At 44.3% G+C, this 17,511-nt stretch overlaps 2 protein-coding genes across 3 annotated transcripts in view; one reads left to right on the top strand and one right to left on the bottom strand.

Annotated features, from left to right (window-relative positions):
- The window catches only part of LOC126562844 (elongator complex protein 5), a 561,590-nt gene that overhangs the window by 487,397 nt on the left and 56,682 nt on the right, over window positions 1-17,511 (top strand). The gene's annotated exons all lie outside the window — the stretch shown is intronic.
- Window positions 1,436-17,511, bottom strand: part of LOC126561845 (division abnormally delayed protein) — a 131,619-nt gene continuing 115,543 nt past the window's right edge. The window contains exons 5-8 of the mRNA XM_050218182.1: window positions 3,630-3,814; window positions 2,085-2,289; window positions 1,840-1,966; window positions 1,436-1,685 (exon numbers count right to left, since the gene is read on the bottom strand). Coding sequence (XP_050074139.1) covers window positions 1,513-1,685; window positions 1,840-1,966; window positions 2,085-2,289; window positions 3,630-3,814 — 690 coding nt within the window. The 3' untranslated portion in view covers window positions 1,436-1,512. The remainder of the gene's footprint in view (window positions 1,686-1,839; window positions 1,967-2,084; window positions 2,290-3,629; window positions 3,815-17,511) is intronic.

Consider the following 17,511-nt stretch of genomic DNA (forward strand, 5'->3'; position numbering starts at 1 on the left):
AAAAAAAAGAAAAATCATCAGTTTTTTTCTGTGGAGGCGGTGTGAGTGTCTAGAAGAAATTGTTAACTAGTGTAGAATGTATGAGCTTACATTTGATTAGTATGGTTTGTGATCTTTTTTTCTTTTCTGTGTGTGTGTCTGTGCTAGAGCTTGTTATATCTATTGAAAAAAAGAGGGAAGAAGTTTGTTTGTTTCTTCCTTCCCCGGGCTACGTCTTATTGACTACGTTGATTATACCAATCGTTTCATCCCGTGCACAATAGCTGTTAGTTATTGATTTAAGTTAAATATTTACATAATATTTTCATGACCGTTTCGATTCTTCCATTCTTTATGTGTAAAGTTTCGTATTTTTTTTCATTTTCCTTTAGTGTTTGGATTAGTAGAAATAAGATTTTGTGTGTGTGTGTTCATTCGTTTCATAATGGTCTAGCTACGATATTGATCGAGGGTTTTTTAACTGTTTTCTTTTTCTTCATTTTTTTAAACGACTAAGTAAAAGTAGTCATACTTATACGCTGAGCAGAGAAGACGATAAAGAGAAGGACAGAAACGGGATGCGTTAGGGATGATTATTAGTACGGCCAGGGGGGGGGGGATTTGTTTTTGTTATATGAAAAATGATTAAATAAATGACAGTGGAAGAATCACGGAATAAATCACCTAAAACATCTACACAATTTGCTCTTTATCGCATGTAGCTGCACGTATGACTTCTGAAATCTTACTCGCACAGGCACGCCTTTCCGAGAGATCGTTTCGAACGGGATCCTTCGGTTGAGATTTGCTGATCAGCTAAAGCTGCACGTACACTAGAACAATTGACTGCCGCACGAAAAGGGAATGTGCGGCTGATAATAAAGTAATGCTAGAACTTTACTTTAACCCTATGGCTGACGGGCTTTGCTGCGTGCGTTCCAAGGAGCAAGATTTGCTTTAACGAATTGCTTCACCTCAATTGAATATTTGGAGCACCCATTGGCGTCACTACTTAGCTGGTAAGCACATCAGCTTCGATAGGAATAGTCCTTACCCTATCCGGTTGATAGATTAAAACCGGAAACGTGAAGTAGTAAAACTCGATCGCATGTCCTTCCGAGGACACGCTGCACCACTTGGTCTGCACCCAAACGGGGTAAGAAATGGTACAAACTTTGACTATATTGATTGCCTACATTTGGGCGCTACACGTCTAAACACGACTTGCGTACAAACGTGTGTATGTTGACGAACCTGCCCATAAAAAAAACTTGCTGCCGTGTGAACGTTTCGTGAGGAAGATCGTGTACGAGTGGATGTGTGTACGCAGTTGCAGTGCGTCTGCTGAGAGTACAAGGATGTGTGCTAAATTAAATGTTCTTCTGTGCTGCAAACACAGACACACATGCATACATTCGAAACCACATATGCAGCGAACTGAACGTGTGCGGTGTTGTTCGGAGGTGTCGCCTTCCGTTTTAACGTGTGCTAACCTTAATCCAAGGAACAGAAGCGCTCGCGTTGGCCGGTTCCTCAGTGCCTGCTGAATCGTTCGTTCAGCAGCAGTAGCGGCAGGGACAGGACAACCGTAGATACGGAGAGCAAACTCCAGCAGGAGCTGGCCGAGATTCGTTTCGTAGAGCTGACATCGTTAAGTGTAGGTGGGGGTCTGGGCACATCTCGGAAGATAGTACGGGGACTGGCATCTGGAGGAGAAAACAATGGAAAGAAAGAGCAACGGGAAAGGAAGAGAAAATAAAACAGTTAGAGCTGTTATCTTGCAAAAAATTTAACGAACACGAAACCTAGAATTAAATGAATCATAAATCTTAACAGTAAAACAATCCTTTGGAAGCTTACCGTCGTCTCCAGATCCGGAGGCAAGATCTCCATCCTCATCATCATCGGATGGATAGGAATCGCCTGATCCTTCCGCCATATCAGACTGCATTTTGTCGACATCACTCCTGAAGTTATTGGACGAGTACTGTGAAATAGAAGTGGAAAAAGTAATTAAATGTACGAATCACCCAATTTGTAGGCTAGTATGCAATACAAATACAAATTCCCATTTGATTCGTTATTTATCTTTACATTACACTTACCGCTTTGTTAACAGCCGTCTTCAGATTTATGAGCCGATCGACCAGCGTCTGCATGTGGGGCGAGACCGTCGCGCTCGCATTATACATCACCTCCGGATTGTACCGATCACCGATCGTCGTCACCACTTGCTGGGTGTAGTCACTCAGGCTGCTGCCTGTCCAGCAATCCTCATCCGTCGGATGGTAGTCTTCATCTTCGCACAGCCTGCGAAAGCACGAAACGTCCCGATGAGAGAGCTATATGATTTTGCGCCCAATTAAAATCCTCAAACCTCCTGTGGAGGCGTGGAGGTAGATGTAGCTCAAGCAACGTGATCACTGCTGTAACGCTCGGTTCCAGGAATCCTATCCCAAAACAACCCACATCCGTGCAACTGCACAACTCATCAATCTCTGCCCTGCACACCGAAGTGCGCAGCACATCATTACCATTGACACCCACGCGTCATCTTTGGGGCGTCGTGCGCGGAGCCGACACGGTACGGTACGGTTACCAAACAATGGTACACGATTGTTGCATGCCTGTGCAGCACATATGCTTGTTTCCTTTCAACCGTTCATGATTCAAACGTGCCGTGATTGCAACAGCCATCAGCGGCCAAACGGCCCTCCCAAAAAACCCCTGCTTCTTTCCGCCTGAATGGTGGTGGACAGTGTTGCGCACGCGTGCAATTAATCGAATCGATTGTTTTCTAACAGGGATATATGCACACGCACCGTGTCTCGTTGTACAAGGGGTTTGAAGAAGGTCACGGTCTTTACGCGCCCGAGTGGAGTTTGCACTTCCAGCGGAGAGGATTTCGTTGCAAATTAATGAAACGCATGCTACAACCTGACAGCGTCTGGTGGTTGTGTTTGTATGTCAGCATTTCATCATGACGTGTTTCCCATTCGTGTTAACTTTTTTTTTATGTTACCTCTTATAAACCAGCGATTGAGTAGCGCTGTGAAAAGATTCCTTTGTAACACACACGCTCTCACATTTGAGCACCTTTTCTACACCGAGGTGTTCCATGATGTTGCTCTCAACCTTCATCGTGTGGCTGGCTATTAAGCTTTAAGCTTAACAGCTATCAAAAGATGAGGAAATAATTTGATGTAATTAAATTGAACCCTCAATACTAAAAAAAAAAAAAACATTAAGCGCAATCACACGAGGAATTCAATCAGTAAAGTATCGTGCTGAGCTGTCTGGATGTGAAACAGACAACCACTCATGATGTGCAATATTCATCCGTTTTTTTTTCTCATACGAACCAATAAAAAAACCACTCCAAACGCTCTGTCATTGCCATTTAATACCCAATTACTCCACACCCATTTAAGAATTGCTTTGCAAAGATTACAATCGGCATGATCGCTATGCCTAGGGGAGTGTGTGGGCGCGTCCATGCACACTGCACAGCATGTCAACGCCGCGCGAAAAGATCACAGAATTGTCATCAGGGAGGGTGCGCGTTGGGTTTGTGAGATATCAGGCAACAAAACGGAATGTTAATTAATATCACACTCAGCTCTGGCCGATTGCAAAACCTCGATACGTACGTCGTAGACAGCTGAATGAAGAGATCCTTGTTCTTGTCGATCGTCATCTCGAACTGGAGCATCTCGTTGTTCGGTGCGAGCGTCCACTTACTGCTGCCGGCGAGCGTTTGCGGCGTGTCGTCGTACGATCCATCGGCCAGATATTCGGAAGGCATCATCGATGGTACTCCGCAGGCTTGTTCCACCTGGAGGAAGGGTTGGGAGAGCGGCAAAGAGGGGGAACATGGTTAGATAATGTGTTAATATTCGTAAGATCTAATTAGATAATCTACTGAAGTGCAGAGCGTCTCGAGGAAGAGATCGTGCTCAATATTAATTAGGAGCGAGTCGAATGCAAATGTCACATCCGAATTGGAATAGGGGTAGCGGTGGCTCCAGTAGATCATGACATCATGGCTACGAACGTCATGGACATCATATGTATGAACCACCTTCAAAATGGCGCCAACAGTTTTTTTTTCTTCTTGCCGGCGGCTGTCCACCAACCTTGGGGTTTGGGAGTGCATATTAATATTAATCAATGTGCAGAATTAAATTTTGTCTATTCAATTCGAGAGCAAGCGAAAACTTCAGCCAAAACCGTGAATGCAATTAGGATGCGAGCTTGCGAGTTTTCGGCTTTTAGAACCGTACGACCAACCTAAACTGGCACCGAAAGTGGGGAGCTCTCTCGCAACCTCTCCACTTTCCCATGGTGCTTGATGCTTGCAAAAAGTCATCCGAAATGCATACGATATATGGCCAGCGGTGGAGGATGTAGTTATGTCCGTTGGAATGCATAAATGCAAATGCAAATCAACCGGCGTGGACATACTCATGCTGTTGTTGCTTTGGTGCACGGTTGGAGGAGAAACGGGGGTTTGGGTTGAATTATATTTGAGTGCTTCTGAATGAAGATTAATGTCACGGGCATGCAGATGAGATTTGGTCGTTTTCTCTGCAACTGTGCCTGCGCGGTATCGAGTCGTGTCGCTTCCGGTTGCGAGAGAGCTATTTTCATATTTCCACACATCGATGTTGCGCCCTTAATTTTGAATGTTGAGTTTATAAGTTTTATGCCAGTTTATTTTTGTTCTGTCCTCCTCCTCGTTTCGCTTACTAAATGAGCTAATGTGCTGGAATGACTTTTTTGCACGCGCGCGTGTGTTTGTGTACCGATGCTTCTGTAGTCGCGCAACTCCCCAATGGGGGAAAGAGTGGAACTTCCGGCTTGACTGCACGATTGGCCCGGCACCGTCGCGAGATGCACGTGCCTGGAATTAAAAAATGAAAACTCTCCGGTGTGTTCGGGTGGCCATCGGCTTCTGGTGGTGCTGCTACTCGCTCACGCTCTGCATCACCATGGACACTCGTCAGAATATAATCTTCTTCAATCCCAATTTTTGTGCTGTGTTACTGCATTCTTGCTTTCTTCCTTTGGTTCGGTACCACCCTCCGCTATCTTTCCCCGGCCTATAGTCCGTCCCTTTTCCGTCAGATGCTTATTGCACACGGCTTCCCGCTGCGTGCAGCGAATTGCTGATGAAGGCTTAAGGAAGCACTCAATCACTGCATCGTTTGTTGCATCGCCAAACACTGTTGAATGGGAGTCTCTCCCTGCACCCAAATCTTCTGCCCAACCCACCCGAAAAAAAAAATGATCCAACTCACTGGAGTACCTCGTTCCAGATTGCTCGATTTGGAAGGCTGCGCTAGAAGGAAGCGCGAAAACAGCTTCCCTTCTTCTTTCATCAGCGAGTTCCGCACACGTTTCGTGTTTTAAAAATTGAAATAATTCTTACCCAGTGTCAGGGGTGGGAGGGGGGGTGTGGCGCAGGATCCCTCAAAGCAGTACAAATGGAAGGAACTTGGCTGCGGTGCGTACCGCGACGGTGGGACTTTTCTGCGCGCCAGCATGCAGTACTAGCCAACCGGTTGAATGTGTATGTGGAGTGTGAACATATAAATCAGATTTATGCTCAGACAAACACGCGGTGGCACGCGTAAACATTGCGCAACACACCGTACTCACTTCACCACGTACACCGCACGCACGCAATAATGTAGCACACGTGGGAGCAAACGGACATGTTCCGTGCGTGTGTGTGTGTGTCAGTGTGTATGAGTGTTTTGCCGCCGCCGGAATGCCATTCCGCGCGATGATTGCGCGATGCGTGAATGATGATTACGGAAGGTGATGGATTAAGTACGTTGCCGTGAAGCAATTGCGTGTGTGATTTATGCTCAATGTGTGTGTGTGTGTGCGTGTGTGTGTGTGTGCGTGTGTGTGCGCAGGAATTTAGTGGATGGATTAACGCCAACCCAACAGCGACAGCAATCCAATGATGATATGAATTATTTCTGCAATTTGGAGTACACGTTTTTGTTGCATATTTTCGCACTGTTTTTGGGCCTCAATTCATACATCAATTTAAGCTCCCACCTATCTGTAGGCGTGAGTGATTTTTTTTGAGCAGCAGGTAGCGTCAAAAGCGGAGTAGACTTGTGGGTGTGTTGTTTTACTTTTTTTGTTTCAACTGCTGCACTCAAAATCCGTTTTTAATCGCCATGATTGAACCCACCACCAGCACCAGGGGTTGATGTTTCAATCAATCACGCACTAATATGCGGAAAATGCAATCCATTTTAAAGGTACGAGATTTAAGTTGCAGTTTTATTTTCCAAAACACATTCAACACACATTTTAATGAGCACTTATACCGCTTCAATAAATTAGTACTTTCAGGTAGTATAGCATTACAGAAATGCGAATTGGTAGGGAAAAAATAAAAACAAATTTATTGCTCGCACATCCGGTTTCCAATGAAACAGATCCATCCATTCAGGCCCTCCCGAATCCGGGGGCTGGTCAGATATGGATGTCTCTATTCTGCTTCCAATCAAACTCAATCAATGCCAAACCATTCACACCTACAGTGCACGCACACAAACTATTTGCGAGGAAGCGTTTCTGTTGCTCTCCTGCTTCTGGCGTCGTTGGTGAAGTTTTCCCATTAACAGCCATTTACGAGATGAGTTTTTTTGTTGTTGTTGCTGTTGATGTTGCTGCGTGATTACTGCTGCCATTGGACTCTGCCCTTGTTCTGTTGTGGTGTTGTGTTTGCTATTATGCCAGGGTTTCCATTCTGCGCCGCTGTGGCCGGTAGTGAGCTGTGCCATGAAGAAGGTGGCACTTTCAATTAGCATAAATTAACACCTTTTCCACCCGGGGAACGAGCGAAAGAGGACTAATGGTCAACAGTGGGAAATTACAATTCTATCTGATGTTGGTTTGTAAAATGATAGTATTTGCACGGTTTTTAGGCTCTATCTAATCCAATGAGTGATCGCCACAAGAATGGGTAATGTCAGCGTTCAATCAAAGCACATTAGTTGGGTAAATCTGTACATAAGCACAGCTTATTTAGCGAATTACTGACTGTGCTTCAGCACCGGTAAAGTGAAATAATTAAAGAAAGTAGATTATTGTACATAAATTGGAAATATAGTTGAAGAAATTGATGCATTACTCTAATTATATTAGGGTAATCATTTCATGTCACTTAGTAGTTAAGTATTGTTGCATTGTATTACTTTCACGCTACTAGTTTGACAGTTGAGTTTTATAGCAACTTGTTAGGGGAGCAATTTTATAGCGCAGCTACGTCATAAGCATTCTACCGGACAAACAGATTCCTATGAGAAAGAAGCAATCTTTTTACGGGATTTTTGCAGGAATTTTCCTTTTCTATGAAATTTATAGTTCCAATTTACCTGAATACTAACTGGCAAAATGGCATCCAAATCATAGATTGCACACAGTACACCCTCAAGACTACTTGCCATCAGTTTTGCCAGCTTTTGTGCGGTTAGCCGTTGCACTCAAGGTACCAACAAATGTTACCTTGACATTCGATCTTGCACTGAGTGATACGCTCAAGAAATATGACCCCCTTTCGCGTTACAACCCCGTCGTCTTCAGTTGAAGTATAATCGAATTTCCAAACTTCTTTCGTTGCATCAGGTAACCCATCACTGTTCGACAGCTTTCGGCTAACCAACCGGTGAAGGTGAAATGCACATTTCACAGACATGGAGACGCCACCTAACCGGGCGCAACTTCTTTCCATTGCCAACCAGCAAACAGAACCGTTACCTTTTGGAAAACAATAAAAATCAATCACATTCGCCGAGGTGAATGGATGTTTTGCTCCACAATTCATCCAGCCTGGCGGAGGCAATCGTGAACGGATTGATTGATGTCTGTTTTCCTGCCAAGTTACCACTCTAGGGGGGGTTTTTTTTTGTGCACTATAAGCGCACTTTGTGTTTCCGAAGCTGTGCGGATGAACATTTCGTACAAAAGTGTGTAACGCAAAGATGGAATGAAATCCGCTCCAAATTCTAAGTTATCGTTTGATTGTTTCAAGGTGACGCACAATGGCATTTTTTGCTATCCCACAAAACAAAAAAAAAACTTTCTAGAACAAAGCATTCTATTCCTTTTGTTAAGGCGCCTCCACTTGGCCACCGTGTCGAACGAATGGTATCTTTTGCACTGTTTTGCATAATCCATCCCTACACGGCACCGGATTCTACGGAACAGAAAAAAACGCCACAGCCATAAAAGATCATTAGTATCCAGTTATGTACGGTGACATTATTCCTGTTTTTATTGTCCAACAGTCGCGTCTACTGCGTGAGTCGCTTGGCGATTCTAGCCCAGGGAGAGAGACAGAGAGCTTTGTGATAATTTATGACTTTATTTGATTTTTTATTTCCTTGCTTGGGACACATACCAAAACGCACGTAAAAAGCCCGAATGAACCACTTCCAATAAATGGATGGGATGCGAATGAATTGGAAAACGGTTTGCTTTTATGAGCACCGGCAAATGGTGGCACCAAGGGTGTCTTACTGTTGGGAAGAGGGTTGTTTGGAGCAGTCGTGTGCAAATCTTATGACGACTTAGGGCAACTTCCTACATCAAACACAAATGCGACACGCCGAGATCATTCGAAAGTGTGGTCTTTTGTATGGGAACACTTCTGTATGGAATTCGCTAGAAGTGCACAGTTTTCGGTGATCTTATCTTATAATGAGGCGGACGAAAACGATTATTCCTCAGAGCAGAAATAGGTCGCAAAAGTTGAAAGTGAAATATCTTGTCCAAACTAATTTTCCTTTCTTTTTTCTGCCACAGATCTTTCTAAAAAGCGTCGGCAAATAAGCGTCCACTAACACTCGATCCTCGTGCAGTAGAGAGCTTAAGCAGCTCCGGTAGTATGAGCCTCAAAAGTGCTACCGATACGATCAACATCGAGCGAGAATGAAGCACAAAAACTAGCCCAAAGTGTAGCGTTCTTCAAACCGTGGTTGCAAAAACACAAACTCGAACAACACGACCCCAGACACCGAGGTATTGGTGGGGGTTTTAATCTGATTTTTGGGCAGCCGTAGAATCGGTATGGTTCGAACACGGGACCCGAAACCGAACACCGAAACGCTTTCAGAAGCGAGGATGGCGACTTTGATGCATTGCTCGCCCAGGCGTCGGTAAAGTTGAAAAGTGTCACTTCTTATTAATGGCAAAATGGCGAACCCGTCTACACTGTGTAGCGACCGGTGTTCTACCGGAGCTATCGGGAGCATACCGGGCAGGGGATGGTTAAACAAAAACAAAACAGAAAAGCAACCAAAATTCATTTTCCTCCCGCTCTGTACATGCGATCATTTCATCATTCCGGCCGTACAGCGGCTGGTATTTGCCGATTGCCAACGGTTTGGATGTCCTGACAACGGACCCTGCGCGTACCGCTGTCCCGTTCTTTTCGCAATACCAACGGTCAAATAATGCGATCAGTCATCTTTGTTTTTTGCGCTCCTTCCCCGACACACGCACATGCCGACACATTCCAATCGATTGCCAGCTTTGTAAGGCTCGGCACACTGCGTACAATCTGAGCAGAGCTTTTGGAATCGACACGAAACGACACGAAAAATAACGCATCGCCGAACGGAACCCCGGGCCTAAGGGCCAAACGACAGCAGCCGCACATGGAAGATCGAGAACCATTCGTCTTCGTCCTTTTATCTTTGATCTCCTTGAAAAGCTCATACCCGTGTGCTCGCTTCCAATAATCTCCCCCCGTCTTCCGTCGGGGTGGCGATTGGCTTCTTTTATTGTTGCTTCCTCGAGCGAGTTCTATTGAAGGTATATCTTGCATTCCTCAAACAGCGCCGGGACAAGTTTGGGACCGGGTTTTCGATCGGAAATCTGGTACGAACGATCAACGCACATCATCGCGTAGAGCTACATACACGCGTACTCCTTCTTCTAGGATTAGTTTGGTCTATTAGTTTGGTTACGTTCGATCACCGAGCGGTTTCATGGGTGATGCTTACTTCTGCATTTTTTTTTCGGGTCGTTGTTTGAATACTCATTAATCATTTTCGTTCAGCAGGGAGAGAGTGATGTTACGGAAGAGCGCATAAGAAACCGGACCGCCGGATCAATAGAAAAGCCCGACGCAGGCGTCTATACACAGAGAGGATGGTTCTGTTCTTTTGCTCCACAACAATGGACAATGAAATTCTAAGGAATTTCGAGTATGCTTCATCATAGGCTTTATCGAACGTAAGCTTACCAGTGTACATGTCTCTTTGGGTACATTTTGACATGGTAGTAGAGTAATACTTTAATAAAGTTTCAGAAAATAGCGTATAATAATATCACTTCAACTAGAATTAATTGTCAAAACTTTGTTGTCCAGTTCTAGCCGTGCCAGACGTGTTAGTTTAGGATGATATTTGGTCCTAACGTTATCGTAGATTATCATCATTTTGTGGGTAGTTTTTTAAAGTTTTTGTTTAGTTTTGAACACAGCTAAAAAGCAATAAGTTTTTTAAAAATCTTTCTTGGGTTCAAATAGTTTAAACAATATTTTTAGAGAAATTTACATGATCACAAAGTACTGTATGTTAAATACAAGATACGACAGGCAGATTAACACATGATCTTGACTATAATACAGCATTCCATTCCCTGCAATCTCCACCTCCAGAGCATGAGTCTTTTCCCTAGAATCTCTAAGTTACCTAGCTTGTTCTTCCCTATTTTTTTAAACCCATTTCTCACCACCAGATTCTTTCACATCGGCCACGCTAGAATCTAAATTCCCAGCCATTCGGCACATTATGAATGATAATGCAGTTTTGCTCTACACTGTCTTGGCATCGGACACACTAAACAGAACTTACCAAGCTCTGTGGACCGTGTGTGTGTGTATATAGACAGCTTGAAGTCGGAAATGGTGATCATCTTTGTCCCGAATTGTCGGGGGAGACTTCTTGCTCCGCGCCACATAAAACTACGACCATTACAAAGGAGAAACACAGGAAGGTTCCGATCGGATGACCGCTACAGCATCACACACAAGCATCGATTGTTAAACCTTCAAGCGAACCCTATGATTATCGAGGGTTTTTATTGTTTCCCTTTTTCCCAGCCCCGAGAGTTCCCAGCCAACCCAGTCCGTCATATTGGCGAACGCTCTCCGCTTTTGGTGCGTTTGTGTTGAGCTGCAGAGCATCTTCAGCAGCAGAAGCATCAGCTACAGTAATCCGCTACTCTCGTTCGATCTAAACAGGTAGGGTTGTTTAGGGCACGGGCAGTAAAAAACAAAAAAAAAAAGATGCTGTCTCATTATTTTTAAATTTTCCACCCATCCTTTCTTTCTTCTGCAATCCCGCGGGTGACTCAGGCCGCAGGAGATTGAGAGTGGGACAGCGCCATACCCGACAAGGTACGATTGCGTCTCGTCATAATTTTCTTGCACATCCAACCCCGGGGTACCGTGTTTTCTTACCTGCTGCTTTAGCGTTGAACCGAACCCCTTTTCGGAGGACCCATTTAGCGCCGTAAAAGGTACCATCATTTCCGTAATTCCACCCATTGCGAGAGCACGATAAAGATCGAAGCATCGTTAGAAAATGACACGACTCGGAGCGTACGAGTGTTGACCGGATGTAGCCGAACACTGATCTTGGAATGTTGGACGATGGTTTCCCCTGATGTTTGTGATAATTGCCCCTTATTGAGAACGCAACACCGTTAATGCATTAACTGTGCAGGGAAGGGTTTTTTTTTTACTGTTTCGGGAGGTATAAATTATTTCATTAATAAAACAATGTTTAAAGCTAAACAGGATCATAGTAAAACGAGCACCCAAAACAAAGAAAAGCGCAATGTCATAATAAACACCCAATTTGGATGGATTGTTTTGCTTGCATGACAAACCAGGCCAGGAGGCAAACAATTAGGAATCTTAACGTTTCAGTCATAAAACTTGCATTATTGCGTTGGATCTTTTTTTTAAATTGATTTGTTTTTGGCAACGAATGGCAGTAGAGCAACCGAAAGACGGCTTTGCAGGTGAAAAACTGTTCACAACAGAGTCAAATAATTTATATTTACATTTTACAACCTGTTACCGAGCGGGCATAAAATTCTTCCCGCTCAAGTGGAATGCCAACAAATAAGCAACCAAAATGCTGTACCAATGATTAGTGTGCACAAAGAAACTGGCTCAAAGCTCGCTGCAATCAAGTCTCAAACCCTCGGGAAGTGGATCAACAAGTGGAAAAAGGAGCGGGAAAACTCGGGAGCGGGTGTGATAGTGTTTATGTGTATGTCTTTCTGTCTCTCCCTTCCCCGCTATTTCCCTTCATGTTGTTTGGCAGTGTCAGTGTCGCTTTAGCATGACGTGCCTTCGCGATCGCTTTCGATCTGCTCCTCTCGCGCACTGTCGCTGAAATCCCGAAAATCAGAAGAAGTGATTCATGGTTAACGTTTCTCACACTTTGCTTCCCAATTTTCCACCATTTCTCGTTTAGCGTGTGTTCCCTTTTTGTCCATCTCAAATCATTCCCGTACTTGGTGAATGTGTGTGTGTGTGTGTGTGTGTGTGGATATGGTGTGGGATTGCCCGATCTTCAGAGGCCGCACGGCAGCAGCAGCAGCACCCGATCAGCGCCCGGTCCGGGATTTTCAAAAGAACGAAAGCACGCAAACAGACAAGCCTAAGAATGCCACAGCGCAAAGGAAAAGCGTGTCCCGAAGATGATCAAACTGCAACTGGTGGCGGGGAAGCAGGTTGAGACGATGAGACGGTGGATTAAATTCCATTCTTTCATCTCCCTTTGCAAATGTGTATTCTTCTAGAGGTGCAAGAGAGGTGCTGGGAAGGGATGGGAAGTGCGTTTTGGTTTCTTTGGAAATTCTCACGAAATATGATCATTTATCATCACGTGTGAGTGTGTGTTCAAGCCAAATCGGCAGGCGAACGCTTTATAAGGTTGCAAAACGAGTAGAAATGTTTCACTCTTGACTCGTTCGGGTTGAAAGAGACCGCATTCGCTGGCCGTTTGGCTGTGTTGGTTGGGTTTTGGTTTCGCTGGATGGTGGAGTGCATATTTTTGCAATCGTATCAGATTTAAAGGATGCGCATAAAATTGTTCCGATGTGTCTGCACAGCAGGGCTGTGGCTGCGAGAGTGGCTTATCATCGCGCTTCATTAGTATGGGAAAGATTTAAGCGACTGTCGAACCGAACAAGACACGAACCCGCTTAAAAGGATTTTCTAGATTTACTGGATGACGATTATATGGGCAGGTATTTTGCATAATTTTGAACATATTTGCATGCATTCTGTCCATACTGTACTGCCGTTTTTGGAAATGGTGATAAATTTGATGCGATAAAAAAATATAAATAAAAGTTTACTTGATTAAATCGCTTGTTATACTCTAAGAAACTTTTACACTTTTGAACTTATAATCTTGAATAATTGATAGCAATTAAGACAGTAAATTATCACACAGTAAAATCTGACTAACAAACAACTTTCGATCTACAGCTGTTTGTAATCGCTAAGCGAATTATTAATTGCGTACTTTATTGCTTGATAAACCTGATTTTAACGTAAACAATGTTCATGCAAGCGTATGACGCAACATTTTTACCTGTATCTACTTATCGAACGCAAAACAGTGAGCAACATGACAGTGCACAACACTCTACAAAGTCAAAATGGTCAAAAATCAAATGCCAACAATGTGAAAAAGCGATCCATTAGCGAATTGTTTTTGTGGTGCATTTCTGCTTCAAAAATTCAATTGCCCAAGGTGATCCCTAATCTTGCATGCACAAATGTGCACAATAATCAAACGAAGCTGTTCGGGTGCGATGCTAATCCTTTTCGCCTTTTTGCCCTCGAACAGCAGTGCAGAGCAATTTGTACCCAACAAAATCCTTACAGCTTGAGCCCGAGAACACGATGACCTTTACACTTGAAAAACGCGCTTATGTTTATGCGGGACGGAGCAAATTCAATCACACGTATAATTGATTTTCTCGACGAGTTTCATCGTCAATAAGGAAGACAATAAAAAAAAAGTTACATGATAAAAAAAACGGTACAGCTTTATATCTTTACCGCAGCGAGGCTTCCGCAGGCATCGACGCACCAACGGGCATCAAAGTTCAAGGTGAGCAGGAGGCAGCAAATAAAACCCATCATTAATGTGTGCGGGACTCGGGAAGAAATTACTGCTCACTCATCGTGCCGATTAAGCAACGTGCCATCTTTCGCACGTACAGCGCGGATGGAGTATGAAAATACAGGCAGAGAAATCTACAGCAGCAGCAGCAGCAGCAGCTTCCTTCCACAAATTCCACAAATCACATATCGATTAGTACAACCGTTTATTAAGTTTGGCACATCATGGGCGATTATTGTGTCCCCGTCCGGTTCAATGCAAAAGGGAGATGTTTTCCTGTGGGGGTTTCGCGTTTTATGCGAACCAGCAATCAAATAATCATAAGTCACCGACACGACACTTCTGCTCGGACGGTGCCAGGCGGCACCACGCACGCACATCGGCCGGATTCTGTACAATTCCGTGTTGTAAAAAAAAAAAAAAGATTCCTGGGGTGGAATCGAAATGTGCAAATTGATGCGAGGAGAGTTGCGAAAGTTTGCCCTTTTTTCGTACATCGAATACAAGACACGATACGTGGTGAGTGTGTGTATTCCTTTTGAAAGTAAAAAAAAGCACACACTCACGTAAACTAAAAGGGTAAGTTTTTAGTTTATTTTATTTTTTGGTAAGTAGAAGTGCAGAAACTGAACGATAAAACAGCGATAAAGAAAGAAAGAGAATTAGCGGCGGTACCGGCAGTCAACGTAAAGGAGTCTCATAGGTGTGTGTGTGTGAGTGTGTGTTAAACGTGGGGGTAAGCCCACAGCCCAACTTCAAGAACAACCATAAAACCGGTGGGATTCCTGGATTCCCAAAAACTATGCCGGATGTGCACAGACACACTTCGACCGTGGCCCACGTGAAATGCGCTTGCTTAAAAAAAAACACCCCATCCGCTGCTTTCTTGTGTGGGGTTTTTGTTTTTAGTTTTCTGCACCAGTCTTTTTCCCATGCCCTTAAAAATGTGCAACGCCAACATTTCGGGGCTATACTGCCCAAATGGTTGCGACCCTGGGCACGCGGAACGCAACCCAAACCGGACCGCGGGACCCGAAACACAGGCGGCAGTGTTTTCGGCGCGACAGGACGCGAAACAGTAAGGTGACTAGGGAACGGTGGAAGAAAAGGGCCACACTAGGAGCTGTGGCTGTTGTTGTTTTTGTTGATGCTCCTGAAGCTGTCGGGGTGGTCAAATCCCGGTCGCGGCAAGAATGTTAAGCGAACAGAAACAAGAACTTTGGGCTCGCAAGAAAACATCGCCTGAGCTGTGCTGTTTGCTGGTGCGGCTCCCCCAGAGCGCATGTGTGTGTGTGTGTGCGTGTGTTTGTCCTTTTTGTCCTGCCCTGCCTGATCCTTGGTGCCATTTGAAAGGAATAAGGCGCAGAATGCAATTGTTTCTGTTCTGTTCGCTCGGTTCGCCCTTTTTTTTTTGTTCTGTCATCCCACACACCAGGCTGACTTGACACCATCCTTAACACGATGTGAACCCGCTGCGATACAGAAAGGGCGCGATAGAGAGTGCGAGACTCGGTTGTCGGTTTGGAGTCCCACTTCAAACAGGAACGACCCTTTTTTACCACACAAGCATTGGAAGTTTAGACCCACCGAACCTTACAGCTAGAGCGGGCGTTTTGGATGGATGGAAAATAAATAATAAACGATTCGAAGACGCTCAGAACCCATAAAAAGGGGTGTATGTGTGATTGAGTGTGTGTGTGTGTGTGTATGTGTGGGTTACCAGTTTTTGGGGGCACGCATGGTATGCAATCTGGCAAGATATTTCGAGCGATCGCGAGACAACTTGCCTTGCCTATTCTTTCACATCTTTCTATCAAACAACCATCCGCATGAGCAGAACCACTGGCTGTCTGACGAGCGAAGGTGAGCCTCGTTCGGGCGCGGGTCCATAAACGGTTCACTTTGTTATGGTAGCTCTCGTAGAGGAGTTTTCGAATGTTGATTCTACTAATTCGAGAGTGTTGAACATGATACAGGTTTGGCAGCTCCGGTTTGTCTCTACCTGTTCCGTACGACCAGCAAAAGGGACGGGAGCTGTGCGGCATGCTTATGCATCACCAAGAGGTAATCCGTTTTTTTTGTGTGTGTGTGTTCTGAATCGTCTGTGATCGTTCTGGCGAATGAGTTTTAAAAGAACGAACTCAATCTGCATACATTAGCTGTGTGCAGTGGTCGATACAGGGAGCGGAAATGTACAGATGATTTCGTTCAGTTCGGTTTTAAAGAGACATTAAGCTGATTATTGTTTGACACTGCTATTAGAATGATATGTGTGCTGTCGTTGAAGAATGTTGAAGCTGTGCTGCTGGTCGCTGCAGCTGAAGATTTAGCAGCATTGACTTTAAAGCTTTCACAACGGATCATCGAAAATAATTGAGCTTAGAAAACGGATAAATTTCCCAAACATTATGCATCATACTTTGATGAGCTATCACGCTTTGTTAGCATCATAATCAAGTGTGACTAGAACGGTAAAGAGTTCTAGCATAGCCCAATATGTATAGAGTTGCTTTCACTATAATGTGCCTAATCGCTTAGCAAAGCATAACTCGGGATCGTTCACATGCCTGTACAGAGATCCACACGCAGCCGAGCGCCTGTTGCGTGCTCCAAAGCGTGTGGAAATTGGAAATTCATCCCTGCGGGGCATGACTTCGCGTAATGAAACGTGTAAGCGTAGATTACAACATCGTTAATGGCATATTTCGAATAGATGTGCCGCTCTTGAGAAGCCATCAATGAAAACGATACATGCGTGATGTGTGTGTGTTTGTGTTTGTGTGGGAATGTGAATGAAAGTCACCAGAGTGTGTAGCGGGATAGAAGCATAAGCACTGGGATGGGCGCCAATATTGCTGCTGTTGCTGCCGAATATCAAAGATTCGATTTTGTGCGAAGAAGATAAATATGTAGTGAGAGGAGAAACAGCGAGAAAAAGCAAACGAAAGAACGAAAAGCAAAAGAAGCGCATTGGAATGTTTGAGACAGTTGGAATTGGGCGTAAGAACAGAACATAATGAAAAAAAAACGAGGAAAAGAAAACATGAAAAAAGTTAAATATAAAACAAGATTTGCAACTTTAGCCATGAAAGCAATGAGGAAAAATGGCAACACATAGGAATAGGAATTGAAGTAAACGAATAAACGGAAAGCTATGCAGCGCGCGAATAGGGGGGAAAAAAGTGTAAAACACACAACACAAAAAGCACAGAGGACAAACAAAACTAACGACCGACAGTGAGAAGACAGCCGTGTAGCAGGCGGAAGAAAACAAACGCGCAACGCAACGCTTCACGCAAGAAACGCTAAGAAAGGTGAAGCGTCTCGTTCGAAAATTAACAAG

This window comes from Anopheles maculipalpis, chromosome 3RL (assembly GCF_943734695.1).
Source record: "Anopheles maculipalpis chromosome 3RL, idAnoMacuDA_375_x, whole genome shotgun sequence".
Lineage (NCBI taxonomy): Eukaryota > Metazoa > Arthropoda > Insecta > Diptera > Culicidae > Anopheles > Anopheles maculipalpis.